Consider the following 20,105-nt stretch of genomic DNA (forward strand, 5'->3'; position numbering starts at 1 on the left):
TCTACCCTGTGTTGCACTCAGACCCAAGCCCATTTGTTTCTACTGAAGACATAAATATTTAAAAAGCTGGGCACAAATATGTAGTTCTGAGGCCTTTGATTTACTAAAAGGAAAAGAAATAGTGCATTTCTTGGGGACTATTTTCAGCAAATTCATTTCTTACTGTATTAAGTATTTACCTCACCCAAACAAGGAATGTGGGTTGTGTGAATAATCTACAGTTTCTATGTTCATGATAATGAAGCAACATGTCACCCAGTGGATCGATGTATTTTTAATGGGGAACCGTGAAGGTCTATGTACAAGGAATGAACTATATGTCAGGCTTTGACTACATAGGCAATCCATCATCATCATCATCAATTTATTATTTTTGAGAATTTTTATAGGTTTTGTTAACAATAAGATAAAAACAATGACCCCAGATTTATCCTTAAAAAATTAATTTGCCTACAAACCTAAGAGAAATCAAAACTACTGAAATGAGTGACAGATGTGGACATTATCTATTACAGTAAAATGGCCACAGTCACCATAATCTGCATGCAGACACTGCAGCTACAGTATAGGATGTTGCTGGGTCTCATCAATCCTAAAGATTGCCCTAAAGCATAGTGTTTACACACACAGAGAGACCTCACAGGTTGTCGCAGTACAGGCTGGACTGACCAGCGAGCTCGTCCTGCAGCAGCTGGAGTTGCCAAAACCTGACTGCTCTCCTCCATAGCAACACCCCGAACACTAAAGCAGCAGCCCTCAGACAATACCTACTGAGTTTTAACTGAGGTCATCCACTGCGGGGGGTCTTGTGGTGTGTGTGCATCTATCTATGCGTGTCTGTGTAATGAGTGTGTGGGTGCCTACGCGTGATTATGCGTGTGTTAAAAGGGTGGGGGAAGCTGGAGACGCCTTGTACTTCAGCTTTCATGCGAGGTGGCATTGCTTCGGTGATGAGATTGTGTGGCATCTGCGCACTGTAGCGGCCAGAGAGGAGAGGTGACATTATAAAGCCACTGGCTATGATAATTACAGTGCGGCTGCGGAGACGTACAGCTGCGGCGTGACCCCTAAAAAATTACCTGCATTTCAGGACCGTAGCTCCAGCACAAAAAACTGACGAGGCCAACCACACCTTGAACATAAGACATGAACAATCACATGGGCCCCAGCCTTTAATTGACTCTGTGAACTGCATTCATGTGGCAGCCACAAAACCAAGCCATTTTCACTGAGAGTAATAACTAGGAATTGTTATCACTGTTATTTACATGATCATATTAGACAAAGATCACAGTAGGCCTCTACATTATAATATATGAGTCGAAATCCCTTATAATGTGGCCATTAGACACAGTTTTCCTTGGCCAGACATCAGGTCATCTCGATGTAAGTCTCTCTTCGAAGACATAAATAAAGACCAAACCGGTATGAACGCCTGTAGTCCCATCAACGTTTCATTTTTAGGCGTTTTACCACCGCATTTAGAGCAACCTAGCGAGGTTAGCCAGCTACACTGAAATATGATACGTTCAGGATATTACACTGGCTATTTAAGAGTTGGATTAGAGTAAAGGCAATTAAATCTCTCACCTTCAGGTTCCGCTCAGAGTCGTGGATAAGGCTGTGGTGCGAGGAGAAGCGTGGTGAGGCTGTTTCGTGGGTATTTTCCTGCCTGATAGGTGTGTAGCCTACCGCATATGCGGCTTTTATCATTGCACCGCTCACTCAGCGGAGCCGCACTCACACTTCTTGGTGAGAATAAAACAGAGAGCAGTGAGGGCAACACGACGGCTTCAGCCCAGGAGCGGTGCTTCCTACTAGCGGGCCAACCAGGTACGAGAAGACGGTTTTTGGTCCAGCCTCAGAGAGAAATAACTCCAATGAAAATCTACAACCGAGAAGTAGTCCCGCCTCATGAATACGACGGGAACTTTCCGCCCCAAAGCTGGCATGAAACGTCTGCGGCGACGAATGGGGTTAACGGTGGCTCAAGAAGCTCCACCGTTAGCCAATGCTAACGGACAAAGGGCGGGGCTAACTGTGACTGACGTGTCGAACAGCCAATTGGAACCTTGCAGCAGGTGCCTGTGCGGCACTATCGCGGTAAAGTAGGGAGATTTGCGCGCCCTTTGTTTACCACTCAGTGGCAGCGAGTGTCGGCAGACACAGATCTGGGATCGGATTTGTATGAATCCCCATCCGCACACAACCGATGGTCTGCTTGGAATGATCTGACTCCAGGCGCGTGATTCAGATCATCCCAGAAAATCCTGAGCTCAAGTACTCGAGGTACCAGGGTCCTGGGGCAATGGGTAAACATTTACACCACTGTAAAAGCATCACAGGAATCATAGCTAAATCTTCAGAAATGCGTTGTAGCCTTAATGTGCCACATAGAAAACAATATTTACACAATTCAAAACATATAACTATGTTATGTATGACTGTATTAACTCTAAAGGAGCAAACTCCAACCGCTGATAAAGACCATGAGACATGTTTGAAAGCTCCGCAAAAAGCTAAAGTGGGCCATATAACTGTATTTATTTTTTCAAACTAAACTAAACATGTAGCACTAAGTGTCTAATTTTTGCAATACTGACCACAACCATAATGCAGATATCTTAAGATAAATATTTTGCAACATGAATATAATAGATTTTAGTAGGCTTCCTGTAAGTGTAGTTATGACACTGACAAAGAGCAGAATCAAGCCAAAAAAGATACAAAGAACATTGATATTTCTATATCAATGTTTATTTCTTTTATGTTTGACCATAAGCCATTTAATGGAAGGTTATATGTTGTCTCCCATGTTTTAGCATATAAGCCATAAAGGTTATTATAGGGTCTTTGCTAAGGGGTGTTTTATTCTTCTGATTTGTCAGCAGTGATAAGAGTTTTGCAGAAGCTAACAGGCCATTTTGACAACACAATACAAATAAATCAAAACTACTATATCTTATATGACTTCTGTTGAAGTCAGAGCTGTACAAATCAGTCATTACAAGATTTGTATAGTTTTATTTACATCATACAGTTTTAACATTCTTTCACATGTTCCTGCAAAAAATCTGAAAATGCGTTATTAAGGTTTAGGTACAGACTGTTAGTGTCAGTGACAGACAAGGTTATCAGTGAACATATATAGCCTATATGTATACACAGTATATATAGATAGAGAAAGAGATAGTTGTGGACATTCCTTGCACTTCCTTCTGAAACAAGATCTGGTGATTTGGTATGTGTCTATGAGTCATAAATCTCCAGCAGCCAAGTAATTGTGAAGACACTATAAGGATAATCTTCGTCTCTCAACATTTTGTAAAAATCTTAGTTAATCTCTGTATAATTACAGTAATATTACCTATATGTAAGTAGTACATAAAATCTAAATCTGTAAATGTAAACGCAGCAAAGATTATCAGAGCAGTGATAAGATTTTTAAAATGGACTGGCTTGCGATGTGAGCTACAAGGAGAATAAATAAAGAAACAACCAATAATTGCAATTCAGTCCCCGTGTTTTATTTGCTCAACACAGTTCAGTTTCATTTGGAAGTGCTCTGTGCCTGAGGCAGCTCTGAAATTAATTTCAATGTTGGAGCAGTTCTCTTTAGAAAAATAACATAGGAAAGGTATCTACAACTTTCATTGGTTTCATCTCACTTATTTATTAAAAAATGACACTATACTATGTATTTTACACAATGTATATTATAAATACCTACGATTTAAAAAATGTAGTATGTGTACTGTGAGTAGTGAATCCTAAGCAACCAGTTAAATTACCAAACAATCCATCTGTCTATTTCTTTCTGGGGTGTTTAAAAAGTGCTATCGTTGTTAAAGTGATGGTGCTGTAAGTTCAAGTTACATTTCATGGAAGTGGAGGAAAGGTGAACGACATGACCCCCTCCATGCAGCTTATAAATAGAACATGGTAGCCAAGAAGGAGAAGTGAAGGGAGGACACAAACATATAACAGCCTTAACACTAATTGTAATAGATAATATGTTATCAATACCTCAACACTCCTGAGGTAACCATGACAAAATATTTCGATAACTGAAGTCAAGCACTGCGACTAATGCAATGAGGTTAACCTGTTCTGATCCAGCAACTCTACTGTGCTGTTGTAGATCTTCATTAGTGATATTCATCTCCATATATTACTTTTGTGCAAAGTACAACGTTCCTACGATGTGCATTGGACAGGCTGATTATTGGTTAACACTTACAGTAATATAATGTTGCACTCCTGACACTGACTTACATTTCCATCACCAACACCTGTAATTTAACACTTAAATACTCCGGTGGCATAATTTACAGTACATTATTATAGGATCTAAAAGAAACAACAACATTCCAGGTGCTTTGTAATTTAACTACAAAGTGCAACTATTACATCGTGTACAATACAATGCAGCTAAAAGCATCTTTATGTTCAATGCATATTCATATTGAGACTTCTCAGTAACTGAGCAGATTCACAGTAATTCATTTGCATAGATATTTTTGTCTACTTAGAACAACGTACTGCAAATGTTACAGTGATTGAAAAAACACTCTTGAATAAGTAGCATTATGCAAATACACACAATAAAAATAAGCTGCAGCTGCAGATGACGGGCCAGTTGCAAAATCTCTGGTTTGTTCTGAAGGCACCATTCACTACCGTAACACATTCGACTTAGAGCAGGGTGTCAAATGATTTTATGGGCACAAAAAACTGAATAATATTCTATGGATGTGGTGTAGTTTCCAGTTCAATCCTCATCCACTTGTGCAGAAGTTTGACAGTTTTATTCTCAGAGAAGCAAGCCATGTCATCATCGTCAGAACGCTTCTCCCATTCAGTTCAGCTCAGTTATGTTCTTGTGATGTTGGAGGTTACTAGCCTCCAGAGCATTTACAGACCCCTTTTTCTCGATTCAGTCTAAACCATCAAGGGTCTTCCAAGTGTGCCAAGACATTTCAAATATAATGTTGTAACTGAGTTGTACTAGAATCCAAAAGCAACAGACAAGAACAATACAATATGAGTGTTTTTAGCAAAATGAAAAGATACTGTACATAGTAGTGCAAGAAAGAATGTATGGTAATTAACTGGTCTGGACACAGCAATTGTCATCTGTCATTGTATATCACTGCAGTGGTTTGAAAATGACAAACACTCATGCTTCCTCTGACCACATGGTCTTCATCTCAACAAATGAATAAATCAAATGTTACAACCAGTTAACTTTTTTTTTTCATGACACAGGGGGAAAAAGGGTCAAAAGACAAACAACGTACAGCACATAACATGGAAAAGAAACTGCTTTAAAAAGCTGCTAGTTTTCAGTTGCTTCTTCATGTTACTGTTGCCCTGCTTTGGCTCTACAAGTAGCCAAGCCAAATACTCAAAAGCATTCTCAACAGCCACCCCCAACCTCAAAGTATCACAAATTGTGCACTATCCATACTTACCATAAGAAAATAAAGCATTAAAATGATAAATCAGCATCATAGTGGAAAACATTCCTGAGTTGTACCTCAGAAGGTACACTACCATTCATTTCAGTAGAGGTCAAGAATTCCTGCAGATCATAAGAGTGGAGGTGCAGTTGCAGGTTAGAGCCACCATGGGCTGCTCTTGTATATTCTGCCAGTCAGGCATTAGAGCCAGATGGGTGTGTTGTGGTAGTGATGATGGGCCAGATGTGAGACATTGCAGACATTTGTTCAATAATTCTGAAAGATTGCCAGGACCAATCAGACAACTAGGTCAGTGTAGTAACCCATCTCCCCTATAGACTGATCCCAAACCTCTCACTGTTTCTTTATCTGTCCATATCTTTTCTGTTTCTCTGTACAATTTAATCTGTACAGTAGAATTTATCTAAATCCTGTAAACTTTTAAAAACTCTAATGGATCTCTTGACTTGCTCCTATTCTGGACTTTCTTCCCTCTCTATTCACTGTAAACGGTTTCACTTCCTACCCTGTTCCTGACACTGGCAAATCCATATATGTACTTTTAATCTGGTCTCTCTTGGACTGCCCATTCCTACCGTTCTTACCCTCTCTTTGTTCCTGTTCTTCCTCTAAACCTCCATGGCTACTTTCTGCCTCTTTTCCCTTAAGGCTTCCTATCCCACTGTATCAGTTGTAGTGGAGATGTTCTGCCAGAGATGGCCTTCGTGTGGGTGGGGAGGGACACTCAGGGTCTTGTTCAGGCTCATCATCAGGGGAGACGAGTTGCAGAGCCACTTCATTCTCATAGCAGAATGACGAGTGTGAGCTTTGTAAGAACTTCTGTTCTGCCAGCTCTTTAGCACTGCATGAAGGAGTGGTCGGGATTTCATATGTCCGATGGAAGAATGAGTAGTCCACCTAGCAAAAAAGGCACGAGACAAGAATTTTTTTTTTTACATTTAATTTGTATGGAAACACAACAAGTCTCAGTTAAAATAGCGGCTCTGTGATAAGGTGACCAGATTTCTGAAATGAAAACCGGGGACATTTTTGGTTTGGTGGTCAGTATGTCATTAAGAATATATTACGTATTATATATGAAATTTAAAAAGGGGTACCATTTCAGTTTTATAATCTGTGAAATATAACTCTTCTGAATGTAATCAAGTAATTTTGAGGTAGAAATAATCTTTCAGTCAATAAGTAGAGGCTGCAATCACTTTCTAGCAAGTAGAATACTGTATTTTATGTTTTGTTTTGGCCATTTAAAGGTATTTTAAGAGGTAAACAGTACTAGCTGAGTTATAATCTGTCAAATATAACTTCTGAATGAAATCAAGTCATTTTGAGACAGAATCTATCTTTCAGTCAATAAGTAGAAGCTGCAATCACTTTCCGAAAAGTGGAATACTGCATTACATAGGTTGTACTGGACATTTAAAGGTATTTCAACAGGTAAAATTTGGATTGGTTGGTACACAGCAAGTTAAATAATGTAGAGTCATAAGGATTGCAAAAGAGATCATGTTTATTTTATATATAACTCAGCAGTAAGTCATGTTAATTAGAGGCTACATTCTAATTTCCAACTATAAACAAGGATACTAGACATAGACCTACCAAACACATAATCCATCGGCAATAACAGGCTTCTATTATTACCAATAAATGTCATGCCTGGTTATGCTATAAACTGCAAACACTTATTTGGCCACAACTGTGATTATTCCGTAAAAAAAAAAGTTAAAGTATCACAAAGACATACCTTTGCTATTACCACGGACATAAAGTGATATTTATTTGCACGTTATGTCTGTTTGAACCAGATAAAAGCAGCTGTAGTTGTAAAGGGACTGGGCGATACAGCTTTAACATACTGAGTGATCACTTTTGGGCAGACAATTACTTTTCAGCACGACACCTGTATGCTCTGCTGTCCAGTCTTTCTAGCTACGTACATTCTGATTTCAGGTCTGTTAACACCTTATACAGTCTATGATTAACACGCAGTTAAAAACGGGGATATTTCTGGGGACAGCTCCAGATGGGGACAGGCCACCAAAACCGGGGACTGTCCCCGGAACACAGGGATGTCTGGTCACCCTACTCTGTGAGGTTGTATTTTGAACAGCTATGCTTTGAGCTAAATGCTAAGTCAGCATGCTAACATACTCAAAATAACAATGTTAACATGCTTATGTTTAGCAGGTCCATGTTTACCATGTTCACTGTTTTAGTTTAGTGTGTTAGCAAGCTAACATTTGCTAATTAGCACTAAACACAGGCTGTGTCCAAAATCACCACTCATTCACTACTCCCTACTACCTATGCAGGGACTTGTATATAGACGACTATATAGTGAGCTCACCAGCATAATGAAAATAACACTGTCGGACACTACTCCAATCATTATTTCAACGCAGTTAATTACATCATTGCCGTCGGACAATCAATTGGTGGACTGTTTTTTTCTATTAGCTGCATGATGGTATAGGGCTTGGTTAGTGATAACCATCAGTTGTACACTACTTTTCAAAATGCATTCTGGGATCTTTAAGACATTGACACTGACATTGTCATCTCTAGAGCCAAACTGCTACTGTGGGTAAAAACACACTTAATATACACACCCCTCCTGACTATAGTGAAGTTGCGGATACCACTTCTTACATGGCATTAAGGGAAGGGATGGATCCATATACTTCCTGAGTATCTCTGTGTATTTCTGACCTGGTAGCAGTCTTTCCTCTCGAAGAGCACTGGTTCGAATCGGTGTCCCCAGAGGATTTCAGAAGCCAGATAAGAGCTACGGCACTGTGTGGTCATGGCTGTGGCCTCAACCATGCCCTCGAGGATGACCACCACCTCCAACTCAGAGTCATTCTCCAGGGCCTTTCGGTCGATCTCAAAGAAGGGCGACTCGTCGTTGATTTCATGGACAATTGTCACTGGTGAGACTAAGAAGATACGGTCCGTGCCATTGTCAAAACCCACGTTGATGTCCACATTGTCAAGTGGGAGGAACTCTCCCTCTGCTGTCACCCTTGACTGGAGTTGGGAGTGAAGAATAAAATAAAGTCAATTTGTGGTACACAAACCTTTCCACATTAGATGTTGGGATGCTGCATAAATTGATTTTCACGTGTGGGAAAATATTAAATGGAGACTAGAAATGATTTCCAAAATGAAACAGGCGGACAGGACATGATCAAGTAAAAGAAAATTAAACTATTTAATTCTGGCTATAAAATGCAACACGATGGTATACAAAAGAGGTAATCCATGTGTCATTTTAAATACATCTGTCATCAAGTCTTCTGAGATAAACGTTGGAAATTAAATTTCTTACCCTGACCCAAAAGCTTAGCATTTGGTTATTATATTCAGTTGAATTTGACTATGCGAGTCTTTACTCATACCACCCATGCATAGGCTTATCACTCACCCAACCCTTACTATAGGACAATATCCAGTACCAGTATTTAGAATTGTATTTCTTTGATCCTCACAAAATTAATCCCATCTGCCCTGTCTGAACTTTGATATGGTCATGCTATTAAGAGATGCTGTAGCCTCAGTGTTCCACAGATTCTGACCCTCCAGACAACCGTTGCAGCATACACACGTATACACGCACAGCATTGATGATGACAAAACATTCACTACAAAAGGAAACATGTTTAAAACTACCCACATAAGGCCAGACAGTAAAGTTAGCATAAACATACATTTATTGCAATACTCATTGTGTCCCACATGCACAACAGGAAAAATGAGATCATGAAGGACAATGGTTCTCAGTTAAAGAATTGTGGGCAAGTTAATCCATGGCAAATCTTCCTAACCCCTGAGGGAAAATAAAACAAGCTCTCATTAACTACGGTCCACAGAATACAGGCCAGATGGTCTCAGCACTCTCTCTTTCTCTCTACTGCAACCTTTTTTCAACTACAGCTATCTCTCAGTAGCGACCTTTATCTTTTGATACATTAGTTTACTTTTCTCTCTTACTTTTTGTCTTTTAACATCCTCCAATTCACCTCTTTACTAAAAAAAGGGATAGGCTTGTCTCTTTTATCATTCCACTACTTTCTGACCTCTTGTTTTCATAATGGTCAAAATCCATCTCCCTTCACTTACCTTCAGTAGCTGTGCTCGAACGTGTGCCTCTACCAGGTGGCTCTTGCGTAGGTTTCCGACCCTCCACATCATGCAGAGTTTCCCGTCCCTCAGTGCCACCACAGCTGTTTCAGAGAACACCAGCGTCTCGTTGCGCTTCTTGGGCTTGGCAATCTTTGCCATGACTGCCCCAATGATGAAGGCGTCAATAATGCAGCCCACAATGCACTGCAAAACGACCGCCGCCACCGCCAGGGGACATTCTTCGGTCACACTTCTAAATCCGTAACCAATGGATGTCTGTGTCTCCAAGGAGAATAGAAAGGCCGCCATGAAGCTGTTCACCTGGAGGAAGCACGGCTCCTCAACCACTGCCTCTCTATCAGACTCTCCTCCAGACCCGGCCTCTCCTGATCCCGGAGAGGAACCTGAGCTGGGGGTAAGCTGAATGGAGAGGTCCCCATGCATGGAGGCAATGAGCCAGAAGGCAAATCCAAAGAGCAGCCAGGAGAGAAGGAAGGAGAGGGTGAAGATGACCAGCATCCAGCGCCAGCGGATGTCCACACAGGTGGTAAAGAGGTCGCTGAGGTAGCGCTGGCCCCTCTCGCTCATGTTGACAAAAGTGACGTTGCAGCGTCCGTCCTTGCCCACAAAGCGTTGTCGGGGCCGGCGGCTAGAGCGCCTGGTGTGCCTGCGGCTAGTAGTGGAGGGGGAAGAGAGCGAATCCTGGGCCAAGGATGAATGGCTTTTCCCTCTTCCTCCTACACTACAGCCTCTTCCACTCCTTAGACCTGAGCACATTCCTCCTGATCTCACCCCGCCTTCTCCTGCGTCTCCTCCAACTGACTCTCCAATGGCACTCTGCCTCCGTGCATTGTTGGTGTTGCTCTGGAGAGGTAGAGTTTTGCCGTTCAGGGCATGAGTCGGGGAGGGGCTGGTTGGGGTCCCTGACCCCGTCGGACTGCCCCCTGCCCTAGCCGTGTCTGCAGCACTCTGTGCCAGCCTCATGACTTCCTCCTCCTCCACTGGCCCATCCACCACAGCACTGAAGCGGCGTTTCACGCGTGCCGCTCCCATCATGTACTATAAAGTCCCCTCTCTCTTATGGAGTAGTTGACAGTTAATTAGTATTCCTTAGTGTGCCTTGATTTTATTGTTGATGTAGTAATTAAGCACCTTGATACAGTCAATTTAGTGTGTGATGCTAACAACACAGTCAGTCTTTCAGCCCTTCTTAATGAAGAGAGAATTGCAAGTCTATAGTGGCCAATGGTAACAAGAGGATAATTCCCACCAAGGCCATTGACAGGTCACTTGTTTACTTTCCTCAACGTGTAATGCTGTTTCTCAGTACAGTCTATCCTTTCAGTGATAGATCCCTCAGCAAACAAAGTGGGCTTTCTTGAAGTAGGTTCACAGTTGCATTCATTAGCAACCAATGTCCTTAAATCATACTCACTAAAGAAGCAAAGGTGAGATAAAAGGAAGATGTCAGCAGCAGCCAAAGGACTCTATTTCTGTGACCCCGAGTTTACAAGACTTCTTTTGACAAGGAGTGGTAGGAAAGGATTGACTTCAACAGACATCGAAAAAGCAAGCAGGAAAGGTTCTTTTCAGTTCAAAACAATAAAAGGGAAGCCTCATGCAGGCATCGATTCATGGAAGCTATAAACTAATAGTAGAAAGGAGTAAGAAACATGTAAAGGATGTGCAAATCATTACAAAGTGCCATAATATTGTGACAAGATGCATACAAGACAAGACAAATAGAAATTAACTTCAAATGGGACTCGGTGATAAAATCATCTCCAACATGCAGTCAAAAGCAAAAAAACATGCCACTTCTTACGATCAGGCTGTTCCCAGTTTTACAACCACTTAGTATGGGCATGAGGACACAAAGAATGCAGTGCTTTCAGTACATCAAATGTCTGTCATTATTCATCATTCATAATTCAGTGCCAACAGGTCTTGGATAAAGCACTGACTATAGTACACACAATTTAATAGGCAGATTCACACAATGTATCTGTTTCTGCAGACTTAAACTAGTCTCATAACCTTTCTTTACAAGTCAAGGAAATGTCACTTTTGCCCAACAAGAGGGTCCAAACTGAAAGAACCATGTTTTGTTTGCCATTTCCTGTTCAATCATGTCACTGCTTTAACAATTTCACATTTTCTATCTAACGGTCTGCAAATCTGTTTAATGGCCATTGTCAATTTGGTGAAGACTTGTTTTGTGTACAGACTGTTATGTGGATAATATTGAACTGAACTACACGGCTGTTAGCAATCACCAGCAACAGTTAGACCAGACATACCTCATTACAGCTCAGCGTTACGGCTGAGAAAGCGCCTACGTCTGACAAAAGATAAGAAGAAGGGAAGAAAATAACAGAAAGAGATTACTTTGATCTATCTCCTATATTATTTGTGTTTTTAGATTTAAGTAGAAGATTTATATGGAGGGAAAAGGTAAGCACACAGGTCACCTGAAGAAGTTTTCTACATTTTTCTGGAGGTCTGGCACCAGAGTTGATAGATCAGGTGTGTGCCACAGAATGAGAAGAGCTGAGAAGTGCTGAGAACAAAGATGGCTGAGGGCGTAACTGTTTGAACAAGATACAAAATAAGACAAAACAAAAGGCTGCCTGAACAACAGAGAGAGTTTACGCAAACAAAACAGAAGATTATCATGTAGATGCAATGTGAAAATGACAACTTTGAAGAGTTTAAATAAAGCAAAAGAGAAATGTGCAAATATATCTGGCAATGGAAAGGTATGCTTGTAGTGTTAGTATTCACCTTGCCCAACCATCTCCAGAGAACTCTACTACTGATCCTGACAAGTATACAGAGTATTCATATCCAGTCTCTTTGGAACAGTGGACAGAATTAAACCTTCAACTCTAACTCAGCACTGTGGCGACTACAAAGGGAACTGAAAAACAATAGACACTGCTGTAACTGTACAAATAGAGAAGAAGCGATGTCATTCAACCAGTAACAGCAGGTAAGACAAAAGTCTACAACAAATGGAAATGGGGGAAAAGATCCCTCCTGAAGTGTGAAGTGACATAAGGGTTCATCTTCGCTTGTGTGTTGACCTCCCTTTATGACACATGCTCAGTAAAAGCATTGATCTTTGGGGGAAACAATCTCAGGAGATCACAACGAAAGAGTCTGCAGGTTTTTCGGTTCTCTTTACTGAGATTGGCTGTCTGTTTTGTATCCCTTTGCTTTAGGGGCTTCTTGATTAACACGCTGCCAGTCTTGAAAAGAAATGAGAACAAACAAAAAGAGAATGACAAAGTTAAGGTAAATTAGTTATCATGCTGTATAAGATAAGTATCTAAATGGATGGTGATCAGAAACCTACCGTTTGTAGTGCATCTCTAAGGTTTCTCTCATGCAGTCCTTGGATTGTTACTGGATTATTTTATCGGTCAAATGCTGTGGACAGTCTTAACTTGAAGAACCAAAAGTTTGTCACGACAAAGGGAAACCTGTGGTGTACCTGTGGAATGATGGAGCCTGTGAAGAGAAACCGAGAGAAAGAAAGTCATTTTCCATTCTTCTGTCTTTGGAAAATAATTTCTGTACATTTAGGACTTAATTAAAAATCAGTATCTGTATATATGGACACTCTGATGATATGCATCACAACATATTTCTATGTATTGATGGATATAGTATTTATTAGGAAGAACTGGTGAGATACCAAAAAGGTTATCCTATTATGAAGAAGCCTCTGATGACTAAAAAGGTCTGAAGTGCAGGGGCCTTATATATTTATTATATTTGGGTCAGGAAACCAAGTGGTACAGTGTAAGTAATCTTTAAAAAAAAATAAGCAATAGTGGATTAAACCAAATAGACTGCAAAGAAGTGCAGGGGATTTTCTTGGACAAATGTTGAGACTGGGATTGTAGCTCAGCTAGGGGACTGAGATAAACCAGGACTCTGGGTTGGTTTGGGTGAAGAGGCAGTATGTCTTGCTGTGGAGATGGCGATATGCTGTGGATTACAGCTGCGCTCGTGACTCCGGTAATCTCACCGATGATTTTGCTAATCCTTTGACGACTTACATAAGAGCCACTACTGTTACAGAAAGTGGCAAGAATGTCTTTAACACACAGGTAGGGTATGTTATGGCATACACAGGATTCAAGACAATATGGGAAAAAGTAGTATATTTCACTGAATCTAGCAAATATCCTTGTGTCTATTGGAACTGGTCAATACTTTCAGTAGAATCTGAGACATAACCACATGTTACACATGGATGAATAAATAAACACTGTAGTGCATCTTCCTTGGCCAGTGTAATAAAATAGAGTCTGCTATTTGCTGTCCCCAGATGTGGCAGACCATCATCAGTGGTGGAATGTAACTAAGTACTACTTGAGAACTGTACTTTTAATTTCAACGTACTTTACTTGAGTATTTCAATTTTACGCTGTATACGTATCCTCCACCTTGTCACTATAAAAAGTAGTTAAAATTAGCACAATCTTAAACAACAACAGCAGTAAAACGCAACATACACATTAATGTGGCAGTAATATTAATCCAGAAACAGGAAACATTCATCTGCATAACAAGTACTTTTACTTTTGATACTTTAGGTACATTAGAAGTATGATTTTCACAGTGTGATATTGCTGCTTTTACTTAAGTATTGTAAAGTATCTGATTTCTTCTTCCTCCACTACCTTATGCTTAAACAGTGTGATATGCTGCTGGCAGAGAGGGAAAATTATTCTCATTTCATGCTTAAAACTGCTGTTAAACTTTCTATAATTTCTTATTCTATCACTACGGTAGCTTCAGCATTGTGCAAACACCATAAAGGTAAAAATACCGCAAACCAGTCTAGTATTTAATATGTTCAACCAAAATGCATGAATGTAATAAAATAACTACTAGGGCATTATTGGAACTCAGACTGGACCATATGGTTTTATAAGGTCTTAATTTCAAAAAAATTATATAGATAGATTATTCCAGGCTTGTGTTGCTCAATGTTTAGTTAATTAACAAATGTGTGAGGAGGCAGTCCTGACCTTGGGGCCTCCTGCCAACACTACCAAATGAACACGCTCTCAGGTCAGCTATCTCTGTGATTGGGTTAAAGTGTCACCGGACAACTGACAGTAGCTGGAGGAGGTGATGAGAGAAGTGTGTGTGTGTGTGTGTGTGTGTGTGTGTGTGTGTGTGTGTGTGTGTGTACGTGTGTATAGGCAATGTGAGGTTGCACGTGTCTTTGTGTTGCCTAACCTTATCCTGGTGTAAGGTGGCAAATGTCTCAAGTGATGTCTCATGTAAGAACATTCATTCAGGGGTGTCTGGGAAAATAGTGTGCGTGAAGTTCACACTGCCAGGCCCCCAGAGCAGCATCTTATCTGCAGTCCCGCTTTATTTCAAGGTTGAAACATATGCTGGGACTACTAATCTTTGTGGGCCCTTTAGCCAAACAGATCTCTAGAGAAGTTGCTGCTTTTTCCTCATCTTACATTACATATTAAATTTAATATCTTTGGATATTTGACTGTTGGTCATACAAAACAATCAATCTTCATCATCATATTGGACTTTAGGAAATTGTGATGGGTATCTTTCCACAGTTTTCTGACGCTTCATAAATCTAACAATTCATCAAGAATGAAAAAAATCACCATTCTATAATAGGGTTAGGTTTGTAGCTGCAAACTGGCTGCTAACTCATGATACATAATAACATATTCCACCTAGTTTAGCAGGTAAACTACCTATATCTTAACCTAGGATCCTGTTTATGCCATATTTTTTTAAAATGACAATTTTCTTGTTCAGGGGTTTTCTTTAAAAGTAACAGAAGCATTTACAAGTGATACAGCACACATGAAAGTATGAACAATATCTATGACTATAAGACTATAATACATTTCATGGTGTTTTTTTTAACAGCTTGAAGAAAAAGAGCAACGCACTAGTCTTTAAGACATGGGGGCATTTATCATAACTACTTACTTACTTAAAGTCTGTAGGGGGCCAGAAAAAAGATTGGGAGAAAGCTGAGGTTAATGCTTGTGATCTATTAAGAGCCACTGTTCACTCCAAAATGCCATAATCATAATTAACTCTACTAATTTGGATGTACTTAATTTGGAATTACCTAGGAGAATCTAAATGAAGTGATTAACATCATTAGCATAAACTAAAACTGTATGCCGGGTCAGTAATTCCTCTTGCATCAATGTTCAGTCTTCTAGCAGCAGATAATGGTTCCATAGCCAATGCAAATAAAGTACTGACTGGGCAGCATTCATTGGCAAAATAATAATCCAACAACTGCTGAAAACATAAAACACTGCTAATGTGCTTCATCATTCAGGTTTATAGATTATTTTAAATTAGCCACTGATACACAAGCAAAACTAACCGTAAACAGCTGTAGGGGACAGCACAGACAAAGTTGTTGCCAGTTTAATGGTATTACAACTCTCACTGGTTTGAATTAGCAGTAGCAAGACTCCTGCGTATTACATAAACCCCAAAAATGTACAGCAAAATATCTACCTTGATGATCACATTCATAATTCTCCTGCAAAAGCAAGTTAATCCACTTTCACCACATATCTTTCTCTCGTTGTTTTCATTTTGGGTCTCTCACCATGGATTCTCTGCAGTACCTCCCTTGTCCTCTTTCTATCCAGATTATTTTAACATATTAGGGTGTTATGTGGCCAGATTTAAGTTTGCAGGAATATGATTTCAGTGTCATTGAAAAAGGCACAGAATAAACTATGTTCTTCATTTTGGTTTGTCACTCTTTGTGCCTCCCATGTCTCATGAGATCTGTCCTATTTCCTGTTTGAGTAAAATAATGTTATGCTGCTCCATGTATCATTAAATTTGGTTGGACGGTTTCATGATGAGTTTAATCAACACTGTGCACACAATGTACACAAAACCCTCAAAATAACCATCTATATTGGGATGGCACAATGCAAATATAGAGAAATCAATACTTATTATTGATCAATGGGGTTAGAAACCAGGGCACAGACTGGGTCTCTCTCACAGTGTCACATGGGTCTCTGTCTAAGGCCTATTTTCTACATCTCTTTCATTTCTTTATTATTCTATAAAATTTTACATTACAAGGCAGAACAATGTTAATGCACAGAAAGGGACAACTGCAACAGATGTAACAGCCTGAAAAAATAAAAAACCAATGCACAGTGACAATACAATACTGCAGTGCCCTTTTACTGATCAATATAGTTTGATCTGGTGGTATTATTCATATGTTGCAGTAGCTGCAGCTGACAGTTGCAGCACCAGAGCACCAAACAGTAATGGATGTTGCGTAATGAAGAGTAAAATTCAACAAAATAGTAGATGATATTATATTTGAGAAAAGCATTAAAATTTAATTAGAAGGGTCTCATTCATGCTGACATTTGCAAACACATGCTCATTTATATATCTTAAAAGATTTGAAGTTGAATATTTTTACTGTTGTGTTGTATATTATCTGAAGAAAATTACAGAAACAACTTACTTAAAGAACTATTTCATCAAGTGTTTTAGGAAGTAGCAACACACACACACACACACACACACACACACACACACACACACACACACACACACACACACTCTTATGAGAACATCTGATAATAAGCACAAGTGTGGAGTCATCTTGGCAGCGGGCCTTATTCCATCTAATTGAAACTTTTCCGCTGCCTTCCCTCCCTCAGCTGTGTGCAGTGATCAAGGTCATTGTGTGACGACGACCAAATGTTAATCTGGGGAGTTAAGATGGTGCAGGTTGCAATGTGCTGGTTAAAACTCTGCACAACTCTTTTCTAATTACAGAAATACTCAGAACATACAGAAGTACGCAATCAAGACTAATTAGACTCTTTAAATTAGACCCAAGCCACGTTTTCTCTTCACCTCAATTATTCTTTCAGAAATATTCATATTCATCGCTACTCACTAAATAAGTGCCCTTTTTGTCAAATTATTATCATATAGAAACACTTTTCATCTATTTAGAAAGTCAGTTTCAATATAATGCATGACCACAGAGCTCAATCAACACCACTCTGACCTTTCATCAACAACAATTACACCTTTTTACTTTCTCAAGGTTAATATTTATTACCTAGCTATAACTGTTATATTATATTCCCTTTAATTTTTATTTTCTAGTTAGCCATTGTAAACTTGCCACACCACTGCACAAGTCCACAGCATGCCTTCATCAGCTGCTTTCACCCCATCTGCCCAGGAACTGCCCAACAGAGTTATGCTATTTGCAGATATTTGCATTTTAAATGCAGTATAAACAAGGCATGTAAATTACACGGTACACTATGGCGTTACTGTCACACACGTTGCTCATGACAACAGTAGTTATGTGATTACACACAGACAGACAGACACACACACACACACACACACACACACACACACACACAAAACAACATGTCAGGGCTGTCCTGAATGTCTGGATCTATTTCTAAAATGTGTGCATGACTAAAATAGTCTGAGAAATGCATTTAACACCCTTCAGGAAATGGAAAGATGGGGGTTCCTGATGTTGTAGCATCATTCTTTGGCTCCATGGCATGCACACTGTGTCATAGTTTGAATGTCAAACAGTCACAAATTGGAAAAATGTCAAATACAGAAATCATGCAGTTAAAATGCATGGAGTGAAATGACACAGCCATGCTGCAGTTGAATTGCAGTCTTGGTGTAATGTAGATTAAAAGAACATATGATAATAATATTGTCATATTATTTATCTCTTTACCTCTTTTGAAAATCTTAAATTAACTTAAAAGTTACATTGTACCTTGTAACGTTTCTTGACTGTAAAAAGGGAAAAAACTGCTCTTTCCACTGTGCAGTGTCTTTAGGACTACAACCAAAATAGTGCATGATGTTTGAAAGACGTTGGTGTTTACATTGCAGGGAGGGTCAGCAAAATTGAGTTTTATTATGGAGGTGTAGGATCCAGGATTTTTGGACTTGACCCATAATAGAGACTAAAAGCAAGATATCTTGGCCTCTGCAACACTAATTTTCCAGTCATTGTCCAGTTTTTACTTACTTACTGTTACTTTTGTCACTGTCATTTGTCACTCCCATGTCCACTAACTTTATGGAGTGCCCTTTATCATCATTAGCTATAACATTGACTTGCTAACTCCCTTGGATGCCATGCATTGGTCAAATAACTTCAACTATGGTCAGCATCAAAAAAGATTCCCTGCTGAGTTGACTGAGGCTTAATTTACAATACAAATCAAGTCTTTGGAACCGTGAGCGCCTTTTAAAAGAAAATCATCTTTTGTCATATGGTCCCATCTCTATATGCCTCCCTGAAAAACCCACAGTAGTGTCTTGCCACAAGCACAAAATGTTTGAAATCTACCTTACTATCTGTGTACTACTTACTGTACATTTAGCAAAGAAACTATGAAAGAGCATCCTTTAAAAATCATGATATATGTGTCCTTTACATGTATTTCAAAGCGGTTTGTCTCTCATTTGTTCAGAAGTATTACATCACTTTAAAACCTATTTCAAAACACAGCTGTGTTTTCCATCAGTTCACAACTCACAAAAACAAAAAAGGATTAAAGTCTAAATCATCAGCACACCAAGCTCTCTGGCCACCTTATCTGTTCTGTCATAGCTTCATTGCTCACTGTTCTCCCAACAGCAACATCTACTTATTCTTTCTTCATCCTCTGATGGTGGCTCTCTGTTTATGAATCATATCCTATTCTTAAATCCCATTTGGAGCCAATAGCAAATCTACAAAGCAAAATTCATAAGTAACAGTAGGGATTTTAACAATGTAATTGATGTTATAAACACCAAAATGTTTAAAACTGCATCATATTTTCAGATTAGCTATTATGAGTTAAATCATGCGGTTACCGGCTTTTAAATTCCACTTTAAGTTCGCATGTGGCTTACAGACTACACAGCCATAAAAGAAAAAAAATATTTTTAAAAAATTGGTGTTTAGGCAACTTCTTGCGCAGTGATATTCATCAGCACTTACCTACAGTTGACATTTCCCCACGGTAATTCAGCGCCTGTGACCACGTCAGTTTACTTTAATTTCCCTTTTTCAACAGAATTTAACGGATGGTTAATTTAAAAAACAAAAACAAAAGTGCATATTTGAAACTGTGAGCGAGCTGTCCCGTGCTTGCGGTCCTGTAAGCTGTCCGCGAGCCCTCAGGTGGTGGATGAGCGCGCTCACGTCGAGATGCTATCTAGACTACCACGCGCATCTGCGGACTGCAGAGTGACCTTGTCACTCCATTCATCAATGTTAACAGTTTATATGTGTAATACACGCGGATTATTGATCCGGATTACCCATTTTTATTATTTTAGTTTATTTTTAAACAACACAATGTTACACGAATTGCTAATGAACTAAGTAGATATTTAAAAGTTACAGGTCTAACAATGATTTAATCTGTTGTTTAATTGTTGTCT

At 39.5% G+C, this 20,105-nt stretch overlaps 2 protein-coding genes across 9 annotated transcripts in view; both read right to left on the bottom strand.

The window, feature by feature from the left end:
* The window catches only part of myh14 (myosin, heavy chain 14, non-muscle), a 33,643-nt gene extending 31,707 nt beyond the window's left edge, over nucleotides 1-1,936 (bottom strand). For 5 of the 7 annotated variants that reach the window (XM_038711301.1, XM_038711300.1, XM_038711297.1 and 2 more), the window contains exon 1: nucleotides 1,591-1,935. The gene's annotated coding sequence lies outside the window, so the exon portion shown is untranslated. Of the gene's footprint in view, nucleotides 1-1,590 lie in introns of all 7 variants that reach the window. The other 2 variants (XM_038711299.1, XM_038711303.1) reach the window with 2 other exon arrangements.
* Nucleotides 1,937-3,124: 1,188 nt separating this feature from the next.
* kcnj14 (potassium inwardly rectifying channel subfamily J member 14) overlaps nucleotides 3,125-20,105 on the bottom strand; it is a 35,566-nt gene continuing 18,585 nt past the window's right edge. The window contains exons 1-5 of one of the 2 annotated variants that reach the window (XM_038711306.1): nucleotides 19,660-19,748; nucleotides 12,964-13,118; nucleotides 9,603-12,856; nucleotides 8,193-8,510; nucleotides 3,125-6,380 (exon numbers count right to left, since the gene is read on the bottom strand). In XM_038711306.1, the coding sequence (XP_038567234.1) occupies nucleotides 6,150-6,380; nucleotides 8,193-8,510; nucleotides 9,603-10,661 (1,608 nt within the window). In that variant the 5' untranslated portion in view covers nucleotides 10,662-12,856; nucleotides 12,964-13,118; nucleotides 19,660-19,748 and the 3' untranslated portion in view covers nucleotides 3,125-6,149. Of the gene's footprint in view, nucleotides 6,381-8,192; nucleotides 8,511-9,602; nucleotides 12,857-12,963; nucleotides 13,119-19,659; nucleotides 19,749-20,105 lie in introns of those variants that run through there. The other variant, XM_038711307.1, reaches the window with a different exon arrangement.

This window comes from Micropterus salmoides, unplaced genomic scaffold (assembly GCF_014851395.1).
Source record: "Micropterus salmoides isolate LMB-PRFRI ecotype aquatic unplaced genomic scaffold, ASM1485139v1 Ms_hic_scaffold_11, whole genome shotgun sequence".
Classification (NCBI taxonomy): domain Eukaryota; kingdom Metazoa; phylum Chordata; class Actinopteri; order Centrarchiformes; family Centrarchidae; genus Micropterus; species Micropterus salmoides.